General features: G+C 39.1%; 1 protein-coding gene across 3 annotated transcripts in view; it reads left to right on the top strand.

The window, feature by feature from the left end:
• ZNF827 (zinc finger protein 827) overlaps positions 1-19,564 on the top strand; it is a 107,184-nt gene that overhangs the window by 43,461 nt on the left and 44,159 nt on the right. For all 3 annotated transcript variants that reach the window (XM_064510774.1, XM_026106108.2, XM_026106109.2), the window contains exon 5: positions 10,318-10,551. In XM_064510774.1, the coding sequence (XP_064366844.1) occupies positions 10,318-10,551 (234 nt within the window). The remainder of the gene's footprint in view (positions 1-10,317; positions 10,552-19,564) is intronic.

Here is a 19,564-nt window from a genome sequence, read left to right as displayed (position 1 = left end):
TTCTCTTTTAGCAAGTTGGGTAAGTAATAGCAGTGGTTTTTTTCTGTTTGCTTACTGTGCTGAGCCAAGTTCCTTTGAGTGATTTCTTCATTATGACGCTCTCTTGTTAGACCCATCAGAACTTCCGTTATTGGCCTTACCTTTTCAATGATATAAATCTTTTGACATCTCAAATTGTATATGCCAATTGTAACAGCCAACACAGATTTGTCGAGACCAAATTATGTCAAAAAAATCTAATTTCCTGTTGTGACAGGCCTTGTGGCTAAGAAAGAAGCAGCAGATAGATATCTAGACTTTTAGAATTTGGCATTTATTCTTATTGAATATTGATGGTTAAAATGAACAGTTATTTTTGCTTGCCAACGTTTATTGCCCCTCCTCTTCTTGGTTAGTTTCAGCTCATATGTCTCTAGTTTCATGGGAAACCTCGGGGCCCATTGGTTTTCATTTCTGGGCAGTTTTAGCCTCTTCTTTTTCCAAATCTCTGACTCAGAGGCTTTTCTCCCTTCATTCCTAAGAGTTAACAATTGCCAGTACCATCTCAGAGCAGAAGTTTAACTGGTGGGTTTAGGGAGGAAGACAGTTCAAAATTGGTGTTTATCGATGATTATCAATTTAAAAATCAAATGATTTTTATTGTGTAATGCAGTACTTGTCTGGATGAAGTGGATATCAGATGGTTGGAAAATAGTAATTAAAGAGAAGTTCACAGTCAGAAGGAAAGGGTGTATTGAATGAGGTTTCTCAAGGACCTGTTCTTGGCCCACCATTGTTTGGTATTTTCATGTATCATGCAGTTACTGGAATAATAACATCAAACGTAGCAGAGCCTCTGACGACCTCAAAGGACAAGATAAATATTCAAAATATTGACTCTTTGGAGAAATGGTCTGAAAAAAAAAAAGTGCAACTATTCAACAGACGTCTGCACAGATACAAAATCAGGAAGAACTGACCAGGTAATGGTTCTGTAGAAAAGGAACAGGAATTAAGCATCATACCATTGCTAAAAAGACAGTCATTGTACTGGGATTTATAGAGAAAAGAACAGCCCACAAGAAGGGGGAACAATCTCAGTCCTGCTGAAGTCCCAGGTTTTGGCACCGTACTTCGTGAAGAGCATGGACAGTTGAAGAGACTTCAAAGGAGAGCAGCAGAAATGACTGGAGATTTAGAAAACATGTCCATTGAGGGTGGATGGGAAGGGAGCGAGGTTGTGGAGCCTTTGGAAGGAGAAGACTAAGGAGAATCATTAATAAGTCTTCCAGTGCGTTAAAAATGTTTGTTGGGGGAAATTCTGTTGGTGATTCATAGTGATTAGGACAAACAGTAAGAGCTTTATATTGCTGCAAGGTTTGAGTTGGCATTAGATAGAGCTTTCTAAAAGTTGAGGTAGTTAAAACAAGTAGAATTGATTGGTTGGAGAAATTATGGCATCACCACCACTGGAGGTTTTTAAAAACAGGTTAGATATTTATCTGCCAGATATGGTTGAACTCATGTTAGGCAGGAAGGTGGTCTGGATCTGTGCATCTCAATCGGTGAACTGTGGGACATCAGAAAAAGTTGCCGGAAGTTCCAGCTGGACAACAACAAAAAGCAACCTGCAGAGAAGCAAAGCAGAGGGAAAAAAGATTACAGATATGCAGTTAGGCCTGAATTTGAGTTTGTCGTAAGTGAATTGTGGCTGCACTGCTCAAGATGGCCTCTGAACTTTTTTCAGAAAGGTTTAGGGGATCTTTGGATTTAAAGAGGTTGAGAAATACTGTTGTAAGTGACCTTCTGAGATCCCTTCAACCCTGTTTTTTTTTTTTTTTTTTTTTTTTTTTTTTTTTTTTTTTTTAATGATTCTGTGCCATTGCTTGCCAAAATGATTGTTTTTAGTTGCATGCTTTCTGAAATAAGGCATAGGGCAAATCACCAAATGTAAATCTAAAAATGAGAACAAACTCTGAAATCCTTTCCAGACTCCATTCTCTAGGTACATAATAGTTTAAGGTAGGGAATGCTTTTAAATTCATGAACAATTTAAAAGGGTTATCTGGAATATTATTTAAATTTGGGAAGGGTTATGGTTTATAAAGCTTTATAAAGCTGATGACTCTGAACATGTAACCTTAAACTAGAACAACGTTTTAGCATGGGCGTATTCTTACTTTCAAACTTTCCCCCTCTTATTTCAGTGAGACTACTCATATACTTGAGCTTTTCCAAATACTTTGCTGGATCAGTGCTTTGCCAGAATGTTTTCTTCTCCCAGTACATTAATTTGATATTGAAACTTTGTAACTGCATTCATATCTTAATTTGGAAAGTTTTTCTGTTTTTCTATTTTAAAGGCGTCAGTGCTAGACATAATACAACACATATTAAAAATTTTGAGGTCCTTCCAGCCACTTCTAAGGCTTGGTTTCTTTTGTAGTAAAAAATGCCTTTCACAGTGATCCAAATTACCATGGCCAGTGTAGTATAGTGAAATTATTACAGTGCCTGTGTCATGTGCAGCGGTTACTTTTCGTAACGTTCTAAAATGAATGAATCCCATTCAAATGAATGTGATTCCTGCACTATTGATCTCAGAGGAATTCTGCGTGCGAACAGTAATTGTAAAGCATCCTTCATTCCCGGCCTCTCTCCCCCACCTCTCTGTGTTCACCAAGTGCATTGCTGTGGAAAGCATGGCTTTCTACCTTGGCATGTTGTGCATTATCAGTTGTGCCCTGCTTCTGCAACTCTTTTTATGTTCCCCAAGTTATTTGCACGGAAAAGCTTTAATATAGAAATGGGAGAGGGGAGATGGGCCAGATGAGTATTTGGGGCTGACTGTGTTAGATAAACGAGAAGCTATGGTTTCTCTAGGTTTAAATCATGTCTGGTGTCACCATCATGCTAGGAGTCAAACTGTTGTATTTTGGAAAATAATGCTACCATGGCATTTCGATGACCATCCAAAGAACTCAGATGTAAAATTCATGTTTTCTTAGCTGATTCCATTAGTGGAATAACAAAATAGTAAATCATCAGATAGCTACATACAAAATACTAGTCGATAAGCTAATCAGTTAGATTATCTGTTCCATTTGGCTCTTGAAAATTACCGCAGTCCTTAAAGATGAAGCAAGTACTTTGAATGTTGCAGTGCTTGCCATTGACAGTACTGAACTGGCTGGCTTGAAGACTCTTCAGACAGCTATTTTTAAAATAATAAAAGCATGTCGAATTAAATTGTCATAATTGATGTATTTGTGTAGCCAGTTCCAAAGAAAAGACTATGCTGCCTATATTTAGGATTCATAGTTTATGCCAGAATGTAAAATTTCAATTAGAATATGTAAGCACATAGGACTGGCAATTATTCAGTCATATCTTTAATTTAAAAGTACTGTGAATTCCGTAATGCTGCTGTCAGTGTAAATACCCCTGATGTCATCAGGATCTCTCTTTGAAGTGTCTCTCCAGATTCACATTTTTGTTATTTCCATATGGACCTTTAAATTAAAGTAAAACCAAAAAAGGGCAACAGCACAGCTAATTAAAACTTGGGCAAATAAAAGCTTTTACTAATCTTTGTTGCTGATGTATCGCAGCCCTTATTTTCCCTTTCCAGAAATTGCTAGTCTTACATCCAAGAAATTCCTGGCATCTTTAAAAATCATACCCATCATATTTTACACCTTACAGAAATACACAGAACTTAGCAAATAAAGCAGTGTGGAATCTGCTCTGATTTAGTCATTTAAAATGCAGTATAACAAACTGCTTTTTTGGGTACTCAGCCCAATACCACATAAAAGAAGATACAAATGTGATTCCGTACCAAGTCTGTACCTACAATCTAGTTTAATAGCTACACAGACTCTCATTTTCAGGAACAGCTAGAATGATGGCTCTTTTGCTTCCCTGATTGCACCATTACTCCGGGCAGAAGTCCTAGCTCATGAGCCTTTCTGTCAGATCTATCCGAAGTGGGAATTGAAGGCATTGTTAGTTCATTCATCTCTGGCTGTTTTTTTTTTTTTTTTTTTTTAAACAAATACAAAGGTCCCACTGGTGGTGTTTCTTTCCTTCTCCATTTCTGTTCCTTTGCAGGGAGAAGAAATTTCTATGTTGCAGACAGTTCTTTCCTATCAGAAACAAATTTTCCTTTGTGCCTTTCACTTTCCTCCCCCTCTTTACTTCTGCTCCCCCAGAAGCTTACCTATTCTGCTGTTATTTTGATTTTTTACCTGGAAAGGAGAAGATGGTTTTAGCAGATGTTACAACCTGGTGTTTAGTGGGCAGGATTTCAGCTGTATTCTAGGCATGCTGGGGAGTGCAGGTCATGTGGTCTGTTGCGTACTGTAGTAACTTGCCTAATTCCTCCCTTCCACTTGGACTAGAACTTGGTAAAATGCTGAGGGGACAGTGGGAGGACTCAAATTTCCGAGCTGAAAGTCTGCAAGCTCCAGTCTATTGGTGCCTGTATCACCTATAAGGCTGGTAAGCAAAAGCCGGTAGGGCTGCCTGCAGGCAAATAGTTCTGACTATGCAGTCTCTCTTCTTGTGACTTGTCATTCTCCTGTGCTGTGTCTTCTGGCTTGACTACAGCTCCTTAAATGCAAAGCAGCTTTAGAGATCAGGATAATTAGCTGACCTTTTCTGGACCTCTGCTTGTACACTTTCAGCAATACTTAAGCAAGATAATTTGGAAGACCTCACATTTTAAGTGGTCTTTGGAAGCCCAGAGGTGGCACGTCTTGGCATCATTATCCTTTTCATGCTTGTCTATTCTGTCAGTCCACTGCTTAGCTAAAAAGAAATGTTTTAATGCTTAGTGCCCTAGTGCCTAGGTAGCTTTTCCAGTAGTTCCCATCCTCTTCCTTGAAGACCTGTAGGTTAGTTTATTTGGCTTACAACAGAGAGTTTGTATAGAGGGTGTTGAAAGTGAAAGGTAATTGAGTTAGCACTCCCAGGAGGGGTGAGTAGCATGAGGTGCTCTGGGACAGATCGGTACTTCTGGGGAGAAAGCACTAAAAACAAATAAGAGACCAGCTAAGTTCTCTTGCCAGAAGGATAGTGTTTCTCATTTTGGGCCACTTAAAATGTAGGCAGCCTCTATGTGTAGTAAGTGGAACATAATTTATCAACACCACTGGATTTTGGTCTGGAGGTTCCTCAACAGATTCCAATTGAGTAAATTTTTCTTGCAAAGCAGTTTGCTCACCAATGGCTTCCTATGCAGTGTTTGTACCTCTTACTCAGTTCTTGAATGTCCTCAAGTGTAAGCTGTTGTCTCCATGCAGAATGCCAACATTCACCTGCACTTTTCAATTTTTAGAGCAAAAATAGTAGAAGACTCAAGTGTTACCTTTTATTGACCACAGCTGCCTTCAGGAGGATGATATCCAACATCAGGGAAATGTCTTCCAGATGCTGTGGAACTGATCTATGAGAGCTCTTTGGCACCATCTGACTTCAACAGTTCGCAACTTCCTCTTTGGACCTTAAAGCTTACAGCATCATGCAGTTGCTCTAACTCCAGTGGGATCCTGGATAAAACACTGTCCTTTCTTCCTCAGGAAGAAGTCATGCTATCATTCTTTTTCCATGGTGGGTCTGAGGAGAATCAGAAAGGGAGGTTTTCCTGCAAGGTCTCAAGGAGGTCAGTTCAATTTGGGGTGTGTTTTCAAAGGTATCCTCACTTCCCGCTTTTCCCTCAGCCAGAGGTGGCCTGCTGTCACTGCCCCTTGTAGCTGGGCTTGGGCATCACTTACAAAATAACCTGACGTTGCAGCGTTCTGTGGCATTAGAGATCTTTATCACAGCTACGTTCAACCCAGACTCGAGATGCTTTTTCTCATGGCCTCCTCTTTTGCAGCAGTATTTTTGTCATGGATTCTTTTTGGTTTTGTGTGTTCTTTTGCTTAGCTCAAACAGATGAAACAGTGACCAGCTCTTTGATTTTTGTAACTTAAAACACTGAGCTTGGCTTGAAGCAATCAGTCCATTTCACCCTCTTTCAATTATAAGCATTTTGAGCATTTAGAAATCCTCAGTAAGCGGACTGACACAGTCAGCAGCTTCTATCAAAACGTTTCAGATTAGTGGCAGATGCCCAAGGCTTTTCTTGTGGCATTTGGCAGTTTGAGGAAAGTGTTACAACTTTCATGTTCTGCTTTTACCAAATGGATCAAATGATCCCATTTTCCAGGAAGATAAAAATCACCAGTCTGGAATCTTTGATCTAATTTTTGCTGGATAATACAGAATGGGATGAACGAAGAATTATCAGCCCTGCTTGGGAGACTGCTGCCTATTGGTTGGTTTTTCTGTTTTTTTTCCCTCACTGTGTATTTCAAAATTAAATTGCTGTCTGTTTTGGATTCAGTCTGCAGGCAACTCATCTGTCAGTCTGTTCTCATTGCAATTCAGGATGAATATAAGTTAAATACAAATTAAGGATATGTATGTGCATCTATTTTTGTATGTAGATAGGAGATGTTATTCCTTCTGGGAAGTAATACTTTTATAGTTCAAAGACACTTAAGTAAACTTCAACACCATCTCTTTAATCCTTGTCTAGTTCTAATTTCTTTAAAGATTTTTCAATTGTACATTTTCTGTCTGAATTACTTTCAGTCAACTTTTATTTCCTTTATTTGTAGCAATTTTTCTTGCCTCTGTCTATTGTTCTCCCTAATATGACTGCCAGTAACTGTGGATCCAAGACAAGATAGAGGCAAGGGGGTATTTTTGTCTCTAGTTTTAAGGTATGGATCTGATAAGTTGGACATCCTCCCCTTTTTCTTGTCTCTCCTTCTCTTATGGGCTTCATTGAGTTTGGAATTTGCTTTAACATCTTTCAAGAAAGAGTAAAAGACCCATTAGCTGTAGCAGTAGTTTTGAAACCAGTTAATGGCTGTCTGGCTTTATTTGTTTGTGTTTTCCAAGAGGAAGAAACAAGGGGTAGATAACTGTTCTAGTTTTTGTGATTCATCTATAATTAAAGTGTTTGATTCAGAAAAGTGTGGTCAGTTCAAGGAATGTGCTGTCAGTTAATTAGACAAGTCTTTCCAAGTTTATTAGTTCTGTATGCTGTCCAAAGCAATGCAAGCAGAGCAAGCTGCATGAGCAGTACAGATGAGAACATTAGTTTGACTTGCTTTTTCCCTCACATGGCTTAGTCAAATGCACATCTAGCCTTTCTCTAGATTGTGGGGCCCTGACTACATCTTCCGTTTCTCATAGGTGATGTGCTATACCTACATGGGGACAAACTGAGACTGTAGATCTCACTAAGAGCTCGTTGAGACATTGTGCTAGTAGAATTTTTGTCACTGTGGTTTCAGCTCGTTATCCTGGGCGGTAGTTCAGAATCGTGAGGGAGTGATGGCTTAGAGCAGCATATGGTGGCATAGTGGGAGAGCTAACCTGTGGGGTAGGGAAAGAGGGGGAAATGAGAGATGAGAAGGGAGGGAAATCTGGTGCCCTTCCAAAGTCAGCCTGTGTGCATCACTATGATGAAACTTAACTCTGAACATCAGTATGACCTACCTTGACTTGTTGGTTTTCTGGACTATTAGAACTTGGCTTCCTGTCATAGAGTTTAAGTACACCCACACGTTCTGCCTAAATAAAGGGCATAGAGGTGCTGTTTGATACCTTCCCTTGGTTAGGGTCAAATTGGGCTCTGCATTTTGGCCCTCTGATAAGAGAGGGTGCTAAGTGCTAATCTCTTCCAGAAGTGCCGCTCTTGATCCTTATGCCACTCCCCCTTTTTGTGGTTGCAGAAAAAGGCACCTCTCGCTACAGGGCCTGACTCTGCAAAATGTTCCCACTTTAAGGCTGTGATATTATATAAATTCAGTTACAGCTATTCTACTTTCGTGTAGATGTTTTGACGTTGGTTTTAACCTGGCTTATGATGAAACGTGGCAAATGGATGCAAAGTTACAATGATCCATCTAAGTCAGTTTAGTATCACCTCTGTATTTCTAAGTGGTAAAACTGTCTGCTGACCTGGTGTATAGTGCTTCCTCTACCTGGGTGATTTCATGGGCAGAAACATGGCTGACTTCCCAGGTTAATGACTGTCTTCTTTAGTTCTTCACTCAGGCTGGGGTTTCCTTTATTTCGTGGGATAATGTGCTTTAATACTTTCTTGACATGAATGCACTCAAAATTTTTTCCCCAAGTTCTGTGGAAATTCATGCAGAATGCTCTCTATTGGTTGCACTCTGCTCCTAGTTTTGGGGTATTTTTCACATCTGCAGTGGCTCGAGTGGCTTATTTTAAAAGGAAAAGAACGCAGAAGGCAATGTGGCAAAAGAAGTTGTAGATAGGGGGTTTTTTTTCCCTTTCTTTTTTTGTGACCATTCATTGCCCTGTGTCAGACCCCAGAACAGACTAAGCTAGGCAGAAGATGTAGACCTGGATAAAATTGATGGACAGATTTTTAAAATTAGTTACTTGGTAGAGTTAAGACCTCTTTGACAGCCTTGACCAGTATTTTGGTGAGTTAAAACGTGTTTTAATGTTTAATGTTGCTGCTGCTGCTTTTTCTTTTTTAAAGGGAAAAAGTGATTCCTAATAGTGCTATTAGTGCATGCAAACAAGCGCATATGAACAACTACATGAGAGAGAAATCTCTTTCTCTCTACCAGAGACTCTAGGAGTCAGATTTTATGGGAACTGCTGAGGAGGAGAGTACTTTATGAAATAAGCCAGGAACACGAGGAGTCAGAGAGTAGGTAGGAAGGCATAAATTGGGCTGACTACGGAGTCAGGGAGCAAACATGATGAGGCTGAAGCAACCATGAAATGGAGGAGGAAGTAGACCAAGGGCTTAAGGAGGTGAACTTTGCCAGATTTCACTAGGGTGAAATGCTAGTGCCCTCCCCCTTCAGCTGGATTTTACTGCCCCTGTAGCAGAGGTGCTAAAGACAGTGGTCTATGCCAGCTCCTCAGCTTCTACTGTTCACGTGATGGTGTTGTAGAACAGCTGGCTCTCTACAGAGGCAATGCGTATTGGCTCCTAATGCACTACTGCAGCCACAAAATAGGGTTGTGGGGTGCATCTCTCTTGCATGAGATCTGGTAGATCTCTGAGTGAGAGATCTTGTAGAGCTCATCTGCAAGAGTCATGAGGGTAGACAGAGGAATGTGATGTGGAAGGAGGAAAATATGTGGGATAAGAGAAAAGGGTAGTGAAGTAAAGTAATGAGAGAGCTTGTAAAGAGAGCAAAATGGGGACAATGCTTTCTCTTTCATACCTGTGGAGAGAAAGGTTTGAAAGGGTGAGAATGATATAGCCTCATTAAAGTTAGGGGCACTGTGAGAGTCGTTGCTGTCTGTGTGAATTTACACTGAACATTTGAACGAGAAAAAGCCACTAACAGGTGATGGGAGTAAGTATCTCTCCATGGTCAAAAATGAAGAATGATAATAAAAACTGGTGAAAAATAATACGACTTCTTTAGCCTCCTGTTAGGCATGCAGGCAGGCAGACGCCTGTGAATCTATATTGCTTGGGTTTGGAAGTATTGCTTAACATGTACTCTTGGTTTTATCCCTTTTACCAAAGGCAGTGCGAGGGATCCAGCGCTGTCCGGTCGTATTTGGAAGACCATTCAACAACAGTAGAGTTCAGTGTGTAGCTCTTAAGCAGTCCCAAAGTCTCTGTATCTTTCTCTGAGGCTGTGCAGCTGCTTACGTCAAGTATTTGGAAGGCCATCTTTCTATTTTACTGATGTAAAACATGAAACAATGCTTTAATAGAATCTTCCAGTGCAAAGTTGTCTTCTAAAAATCCCCCTATTCTCTTTTTTCAGATAACTAGTACCAACTTTTAGGATCTAGGAATTGGCTGTTGTCTTTATTTCCCTTTTCTCTCCTTAGGTCCCCTATCTTTTATTCTTCATCTCTCGTCTCTTTTCCATGTTCTTTTTAAGAACTCAATATGTAATACCAACGGGCTTTTCCAAATTGGCCCTCATGTGAAAAGGTATTTTAATCTTCCATCAAGCCTATCGAAGACATACAAACCAATGACCAGTGAATGTCTGTAGTAGGAGTAGGGGCAAAAGAAGAAAGAAAAGAAGGATGTTTCCTCGAGCTCTGGTGCATGCAGTTTTTGTGTTTCAAAACTGTCTCTTTGTACAAAAGATGTAGATGTTTGTTTACTTTGTGGAGCATCTTTGAATACTGTTTAATGGTCTTGCTTCCAGCACCTGCTATAGCATTTCTCAGGTTGTGGTTTCTTCCTGTTATGAGCTGCTCTATGATTATGCATTACACACCTCATTAAATCTAGCTTTTTTTTCTTTCCCTTGACAGCTGCAAATCAAAAAGAGCCCTTGACTCCTAAATTTAAAGTGAAAGATGAGCCTAAGGATGAAGAAGCTGCAAGTTCAACCTCGTCTCAGTCCAGCTATGTGTTCAGCCAGGCATCTGAAGCCTCAGCCCCAAGCGTCCCTGAGGAGAAACTCAAGCCACAAGAAGTGCAGGCAAATGTGATGAGGCAGGACATGTCAGTCAAGGCAGCATCTGAGCTCCTCATGAAGCTATCAGGTAGTTCATTAATTTAAAAACATTCAACAACTTAATTTTTTTTCTTGTATGCTAGCAGGGTTACTTTATAGAATGAATGTTTGGCTTTACTGGCAAGTGAAGAAACAAATGAAAATATCCATTCTCCCCAGGTTTGTATATGTCAGACATCTCAGTTTGGTCTGTTACCTTAGCATCTAATTATCTGTGCTGTGCACGGATTTCAGTGGTCTTCAAATTAATGACGATGGGACAAGTCAAAAGGACTGATGGCTTAAAGCTTTTAGATATTGTCAGTTTTAAAATATACCAAAACATGTTCATACCAATTTCTCCACATCTGTGTCACTTCATTAACATCATAAAAATGTGTGCCTGTATTGAACTATACCTGATACAGCTTTATAAATTACAGGCTTTTAAAGCCTTCTATTTTTTTTTCACAATGTCTTGTACTCAGAATTGTAAGATACACTGTTAAGAAGATAATGTAAACTGAGCCAGCTTTCTGCAGATACTTGAACTTGCCTATGTTATCTTTCTAATACATCCTTCTGTCAAACAGTTGGACACTATGCATGCGTGTGCAGACACACATGTACTGTTAAAGTTGGAGGGAGTCAAAGGAAAATGTACGTTCTGCTAATTACTCTTTGTCTAACTGTCAGAATTGAGGAAGGAAGGTTTAACTTTGAGGAAAAGTAAAGGGGCTGAATTCTCCCTGCTGGGAACAGGTTGAAGTGAGTGATGGAAAAGCTTTGAACCTCTAATGCACTTCAGTTTTTAGTACCAAGAAGAGAAAGTTAATCTGAAAGGCTGGGAGTGATACTTCCCCACCTCAGCTGGATGAGCTAGCTTTGAAGTCTTCTCCAAAACTCTACCACACTTATTTTTCAGTTTGAAATATGCCAGAGTCACACAAGAGGTGCCAGTGGAAGTGCTTACAAGTTCAGCAACTTATGAGATCCCTGCCAAATTTGTCTGAAATTATTTGACTTGATTGGAAACTGTTAAAAAAATGAATTTGAACTCAATTTTTTACCTAAAAGACTTCAACTGAACAGATTCTGCCCTGTAAATTCTAGCATGTAATTAACTCTCTTCTGTTCGTACCTGCACATTTTAATTTGCAGAAGACTTTGAATCTTTGATTCACAGGCACCCATGTTGATGGTGCAAAAAGTGCATCCCATGTACGAAAACTGATCAGAGGAGAAGTTTCCCAATTTTTCACAGAATCCCAAATACCAAACATTTTATTATTGACATAGTGCACTGTTGCTACTGATAGGTGTTTCAAGTAGGGTGTTCTAGAAACAGAACTTTATGGTCTAACGAATGTTAACCAATGACTCCTTTTTTCTTAGTGCATATAAATTTATATAAATATTTTCATAGAGAAAGAGCTCTGTAACTTAATGATTTCTCAAGTGCTTGAGAGCTGGCTGTGTTGAAATGGTTTTATTACTGGCTTTATGATGTTAGAATATTAGTGCCTTATATGTCTGTTCATATGGGTGAAATCTGGCATATATAAAATCTTAGTCAAGTCTTCAGTCACTTCTGTTGGGAACTCCCTGTGCTTAAAGGCTGTAGGAAGAAATGCATTAGTAAAACATCTCTCTTCTGATCTCTTAGTGATTGAGCAGTTTTTGCTGATAGTGATCTTTTTGGTTAATCAGCAGATTAAAAGCTAAAGAATTATTTAGGATTTACTCACAAATTCAGTATTGTTGCAGCTGGTATTCCTGAATCAGCCAGCGGGTGGGGTTATCCTAGCCTTATTTTATATATTGTTTTCAACTTGTACTTTTCTGAATTACCATCTGAGACAGCATAAAGGGGGAAAACACTGATGCAGTTTAATGTAGGACAAATATAAGAGTAAAATCTAAGGTCAGGAATCTCTTTATTTTTTTAAATGTTTAGTTTATCTGTTAGAATCTTCTGAGATCACTCTTGATTCCCCAAATTAAATAATTCTGCACTTTGTTTTTAGTGACTTAGAATTTAAACAATAAGTCATTCCTTCAGAACACAGTAAAAATAAGAACAAACTTCCTCCTTTTTTCTGATACTTGAAGGAGCAAAAAAATGGAAAGGAATGAGTATGCCTGGATGTTCTAATGTCTGTGGGAAATCTTCAGTCAAGTGCACTCATTAGATTTGATATATTTTATAATCAGGTTTAAGTCAGGTCCTTCTAGACTCTATATATGCCTGGTAAAGACTGAATGGATTACATCCCTGCCTTATTATTTGCACTTTCATCTATTTACTGCTAATTATCAAAAACCTGCACTGCATACAAATTTGGCAAAGGATTTCTGACATAGTAGTGTTTTGCTTTCTGCATTCCTGACCTGGATAATAACAAAAACATATATACCTTATTATCTTCTAAGCAATATACATTGCCGATTGTTGCAGCCTCACAGGAGCCTCTTAAGATTTAGGCATATACCTTACTGTCTTCATTCATGTGCAGGTTACACTAGCTTATACTTTTTACTGAGAAATCTCTTTTCCCAAACAGATATGCCTCATTACTAGCTCTTAACTGAGCTTATGTGGTTTAGTGAAAGGCCTTTTCAGGTCTGGACTCTTACTTTGGGCTGGTAGATACTGTAAGAGAGACTCATTTGTGAATCACCAATACCTTGAGAATATAATGCCAGAGACTTGTCAGCCACTCAGAGATCCCTCCAAAGCTAGGTGAAAGTTAGAAGAATAAACCTATTTTACTATAATAGAATATTAACAGAACAGTTACTAGTTGTCATTCTAGAGGTAGGTGCACAGAAATAAGAGGGAATTGCACATAGGGCTACTTTTATTTTAGCTCAGCTGCACAAGATCCTCTCTTTTTTCATTAAGCTGAAAAGTTATCAGGCATGCTTCTAGTAGCAGACAACCAGTGCTTAAGGTAAGGCCTTTAGCCTGGATGCTACTTTAGTGGAATGGGACCTTATCTGGAGACAAGTGTGTCCTTTTATAACAGTTTTCTCCACTGTATTCCACTTGGATTCAGATCTTCTCCCTCGCAATTCACAAACTTGATACCTCATCAAGACATCAAATTTTGAAGACTCCCCCCGAAGGATTATTAATTGTCCTATCAAACTAGGAAGGCTAATGTCTCTTGGGCATGTCCAAGTAGAACCCTTTTTTATCCAGACAGTCAACAAAACTTGCTAATGGCTGATCTGGTATTTAACAGTAAACAAAACACCCCTTTGAAAGAAAGTCTTTGTGGATTAGCAGGTAAAGTTCCAGCCTCAGTATGTATCTTACACCTACATTTCACAGAAGCATCTAAAGTGGCTACCACGGTTTATACAAACATACAAGTGAGCTATCTATTACTAAGTCTTAACTGAAACTAGGCATAATGGTAACCAAACAGATTTGAGGGGGTAGTGGAGCCAGGCAATTTATTCTCATCTCAACTTGGCAGGGTGCCATCCCTGCAAGATTTTAAATTCCTATTAAATGTTCCACGAAGTCACTTATAAGAAAGTGAAATAATGTATTTCAAATACACCTAAACCAGTTTTCTATGTTCTCACCAGTTCTCTTTTATGGAAAAGATAAGGCTAATTCTCAAAATGTTTTAACTACGTGATGCACCAAGTGAACCATGGTCAATTTTATACACTCAGTCTTGTAAGATAAAAGGTTTCTGTGGAGGCTGAATTTTAAAATATTTGCATTTAATGCTAATGCTAGAGTCTAAAAATTCATTTTGTGTTGAAATATTCTTGCTACTAATATGTTTTGGTATGTGTTATTTTTCAGAAGCATATAGTGCTTTCTGTTCTTGTGCAAAAATGAATGCATAGCTGGAGGTATATGAAATCTGTTCTAGGTACTAGTTTTTTATACATAAGGTCTTACCCTGGTGCCATGAACTATGACATTAGTATGTCCTAGTCTTTTCTAGAAATCTTGTCTGACTCACATTTGCCTTTATTTCAGCTATATCTTATTTGTGAGATGTAGTTATTTTGCATTTTAGTAGTAACACAGGTCTTTTCCTCCTTTCTTTTTTTCCATGGATCAATTCCCCACGTATTGCAGATATACTTGTTATCAGTGGCAAATGCATGACCTTTGTACTATTCAGTTCCTTTGGTTTTCTTGTACTTCAATCCTCAGGTCACACAGTGCTGCTTGTAATATTCCAGTTCCCCAACAATGCCTCCTAATTTCGAGTTACCAGCAAATGTAATTAGTGCATGCTTACTTTTTGTGCCAAGGTCATGAAGTAAAATCTTATGTAAAATTGGTTCCAAGACCAACAGTTCACCAACTCCGCTTAGAACCATCTACTGATATGACAGTTCCTCTTCCAGCACAACTGTCTTTTGTCTTTTTTTTAATCAAGTATTTATCCACTTCAAAACATTTATACTGATTTCCCATTTTGTGCCTTTTAATTAATCTTGTTGAACACTGTATCCAATGTTTAGCTGAAGCCTGATGGATTAGATCCATGGTAGCCTCCCTTTATAACAAAAAAAAAGAAAAAAGATTGTATGATTCCAGCATAAGGGGAGGGCCAGAACTTCTTGATGCTATTCCCATTGCAGTAATGGCACGTTGTCTATTAGGGCACAGTGTGGTGAAGAACTATCTGAGAGGACTTTAACAATGAGCTCATGCCAAAACCAGCCTGGTCACAGGAGCACAGATTTCCAGAGGAACTAAATGACAAAGTCAGTTTTAAAAGGCTGCTAACCAGAAGTGCTGTGCTTGTGTGGCTAGACAGCTAGTAACAGAGTTACCTCGTTTAAGGCTTCGGTAGCTTTATACTTGGCTGTCGTCAGCAGTGTGAATTAACAGAAGTACAAACAACAACAAAAAGGAGTCCGTGGCTGGTAAGCTATTATTCTTAACAGTTGCAGCGTCTTTCCAGCTTTAATGGATTATGTTGGGGCTATTTCAGTTTATTGTTACTATGGTGAAGAAAAAGTACATTACTGCATTCTTGGGTGGTCCCAGGGGGAGGGAGGGAAGGGGTGAAACTAGCCTTCCTATGTATTTCTTTTCAGGAGCTCCGTGGACTGTGCTGAGAAGCCAGTGAGACTGACGTGCTTGTAGGAGCTAGGCTGCTGGCTTTGGAAATATCTGTTGTCAGGCCCTCATAACAGTCTCCATACCTAGATTGTAGGGGAGCTGTTGAGAGTGCTTTCTTCCCTGCCTAGAGAGCCTTCATAACAGAGGGAGAAGTGAAAATTTAGGGGAGGGTTTTTTTTTTCCCCCTTGATCTCTAAACAGAGCATTGGAAAGCTCTGAGCAGCAGCAGACTTCTGTAGAAGCCCAGAAAAGTAAGTGGGAAAGCATCTGGCCAAAAATAGACTTACTCTTGATAGGAGCTAGAGAGATGCTATGGCAAGTCCCATCAACAGATTAAAGTTCATGACTAGTTGATTTTTGTTTTCCCAACAAAAAAGTGAAAATGACTGAATTATTAGAGTGAAGCTTTATTTTAATTGCAGTATTGAAAAACCTTTTGGATACCTAGATTTATAATTGCAGTGTGTCAGGTTTCAGATTTCTTTTCCTAGATTATGAGACTTTCTCTTAGGAATGTAATACTACATGATGTTTGTATCAGGCCATGGCACATTCATTAAATTTAATAAGCTTTTCCATGATTACTGCATAAAAATATAACCCCAAAAGAACTTGACTAGTAACGTACTCCTCTCTGTTGATGGGACTTGTCGTGTTTCATGATATCATTAATGTCTCAAACCAAGAGCAGGAGAAATTTGAAAAGATACTAGGAGAAATTCAAGTTGGGAAGTATCAAGGTCTGCAAGGTCTGTGGGGTTTTTTTTGTTTGTTTTTTTTTGTTTGTTTTTTTAATAGATCTTAATAAAAATCACGGAAAAGCGAGTACTTTCTAAGAGACCCTAGCTTCAAGTTTGATAGGTAATATATTATACCTCTAAGTTAGTTCAGATACTGTAATGGATTTTCTTCCTTTTTGCCTTGTCAGGTTAATCTTGACATCTAGTGAAAACCATATTAATTTTAAAGATTAGATCATTTGGAGTAATAAGAAATTATAATGATTGTAGTTCAAATGTGCTTCCTTTGGTTTTTAAGGGTGGAAGACTTCAACTCAGTGAAGAGTTTAAACAAACTCCCCTGGTCTTTAGCTTTACTGCTATTCCTTGATGATAATCAGCCGTCTGGGAGTGGCCACAGAGCTATGGAAAGTGAGCACGTAGACTTTTCAAAACATCAGGGGTTGTGGGCATGCAGTATTTGCAGAAGAGCCTCTTGCAGTCCCCCTTGCCTTTGGAGAGTCGGCTTGCTAAGACAGGAGAACTGGAGCCAGGCTCCTTGTAAAGGTACAGTTTGCTGTGGAAATGCTAGACTAGGTATTTCTTGAATTGGGAGACTTGCATAGATTTTTGTGTGCTGTACAAGTAACAGTTCACCGCACGTGTAGACTTTTTATCAAATTCTTTTTGATTTCTGTTTTGTGAAAATTTAAGGAGTGGGCTGTTCTGCAAATAGTATCTTTCCAATAAGCACCATACTCCTACCATTTAAACAGAAGGAGTAGCAGACGCATATGGCAACTTCAAACTAGTCTATTGCTTTAATTTGTTCCTTTATCTTGTTGGTTTGCATTTCTGTCAAACTGAACCTTCAGTTGAAAAATTCTATGGCATGGAATTTCTGAGTTTCCGCTTTAAAAAATATCAACCATTTAATAGATTTTTTTAATGCAAAATCCTGTTGCATTGATTCAAGGCTCATTAACATTGTCTCATGTAAAACAAGAGTTTGAAAAAATATTAGCAGAATAAAGCATCAAGCACAGCACCCTAGGGAACGTCAGATGTTACTTCTTGTGTCTCTCTAGCAGAACCTTCAGGGCTTGCCAACTGTTCCCTACCTGTAAAGTTTTATTTGAGCTCTTTTAGGGCATGTTTATTTCTAGCAAATCAGAACAATTAGCATAACAAAAAGCCTGATTCTCCCTACTGAAGGCTTTTAAGTCAGTACAAGTTGACCCACTGGTTACCCCTGTCTGCTTGATTGTGAAAACTAGTACACAAGTCAAATTTTTGAGACATACAGGGAAAACTCTTTTCTAAGCTGATTCACAAAGCTGATTTGTAAAGCTGATGGGCATTTCAGCAAATATGAGCAACTTTGAATTTTAGCTATAGGATGTATTCTTAAATCAAATGGTGGGGAGAAGGATAAATGACTTGAAAATGATTCATTTGATTTCAGCAATGGAAAGTCATTGGACAGCTGTTGTATCAGCTAAAGCAATATTTACAACATAAGTTGTACTTTTTATTAATGCTGTGCACTTGATTTTGACTTTCATCTCAAATGAGGCAAAAAGCATACTGTAGAGGAACATGCTCAGGAAAGTGAGAAATTATTATCCCCCTCTACTTTGAGCTGGTGAGGCTGCGTGTAGAATACTCTGCCAGTTTGGGGGCTCCCTGCATTCAAAAGGGATGTTGAGAAAGTTGCAGAGGGTCTAGAGGAGAGCTGCCAACATAGTTAAGGGCCTCATAGTTAAGGGGCTCATGGCCTACAAGGAGGCACTGAGAGGGCTGGGCTTGCGTTGTCTGGTGAAGGGGAAACCAAAGGCAGACCTAATCACAGCCTGAAACTACTCGAAGGGGCCTTACAAAAACAATGGAGTCAAACTCTTCTCCATACTGGCAGATGGTAAAACAAGGGATAACAGCTACAACTTGCAGCTTTGGAAGTTCAAATTGGACATCAAGAAAAATTTCTTCACTGGGGCAGTTGTGCAGCACTAGAACAAGTGGTACCCAAGATGCCCTGAGAGGCTGTGGCATTCGCTTGCTTGGAGGTTGTCAAAATTCTGCTAAATAAAACTGTAGCTGCCTTGATGTAGTGCAGGTGGTTCATGGAGTAATTTAGTTTGGAAGGGACCTCCAGCATTCATCTAGTCCAACCTTTTGCTCAAAGCATGGAGGCAATGTAATTCTGCTAGGTCAGATGGTAGTACAAGAGACTCAGTCATTGCAGGTAGGGAGGTGCACTCTGCAGTGTGCCCCAGGGTCCTAGCCCTACTTGTCCAAATCAGGGAATTTATTGAAATGCACTGCAGCTCCTCCCTGATCGTGTTCCTGGGCACGCAGGGATGTTGTATGTTAAAGTCTCCTCATGCTCGTCAGGTCAGACAGTACACTGAGTGACCAGGACAGCTGGGGGTGCCTTGACAACATCTGCCTTGCCGCGGGGACCTGGCAGCAGTTGCAGGGTCCCTTCTTGTCCCTTCTGAGTTCTAGACCTGGTTCTGCAACTGAGAGGCAGGTGGAGTCTTAGCAAAATGCTTAGGACTGCATTTTGAAAGCCTGCTTTTCCACGTGTATTTTTGCCAGTGATGTATTATTATTATTAGATTTCATCATGAATATTGGTGTGTGTATATATGCAGCAAAGACAGGTTTGCGAATCGACAGCAACTTGGGCAGGTGCATTTCTGAGAGTCTGACTCTATTTCAGTATCTTGGTTTGTAAAATAAGTACTGTTTTTACATATTTTGTAAAAGTGCTTTGGAAGTCTGAAGTTAAGAAATGTTAAACAAGTGCCAGTAGTTGTTCTTACTATTGTAATAGATCTTCTTGCTTTTAAGATAACTTGAATTATAGTTCCAGTAAAAAGTGAAATTTTTCCCTGTATCTCTACTTGTAATACATGTGTGAAGTCTACTAGTTTGTTATGTTTCTATTTTATCCTCTTTTTTAATGCAAAAAGTGCTGTATTTGTCTTGACATTGGTAACTTCTTATGCGTGTTCTGAAAATCTTAACAAGGCATTCTGTGTTTTTATTCTCCCTAACTCAACATGCCAATTTTGGATTGTTTTCCATGAGCTGAGAATGTGGGAATTAGACTCTATCTATTTTAACTTGTTGTGGGAGCAGTGAAATCATAGTGTTTGTGGAGGTTGGTTTGTTTTGGAAAGACAGTTTTTCCTTTTTTTCACCTATTCCGTTTTCATTTGTCTGTTAAA

The sequence above is a fragment of the Dromaius novaehollandiae genome, chromosome 4 (assembly GCF_036370855.1).
Source record: "Dromaius novaehollandiae isolate bDroNov1 chromosome 4, bDroNov1.hap1, whole genome shotgun sequence".
Classification (NCBI taxonomy): Eukaryota; Metazoa; Chordata; class Aves; order Casuariiformes; family Dromaiidae; genus Dromaius; species Dromaius novaehollandiae.
Note: the sequence above shows the minus strand (reverse complement) of the source record. Positions and strands in the feature narration are given on the sequence as shown.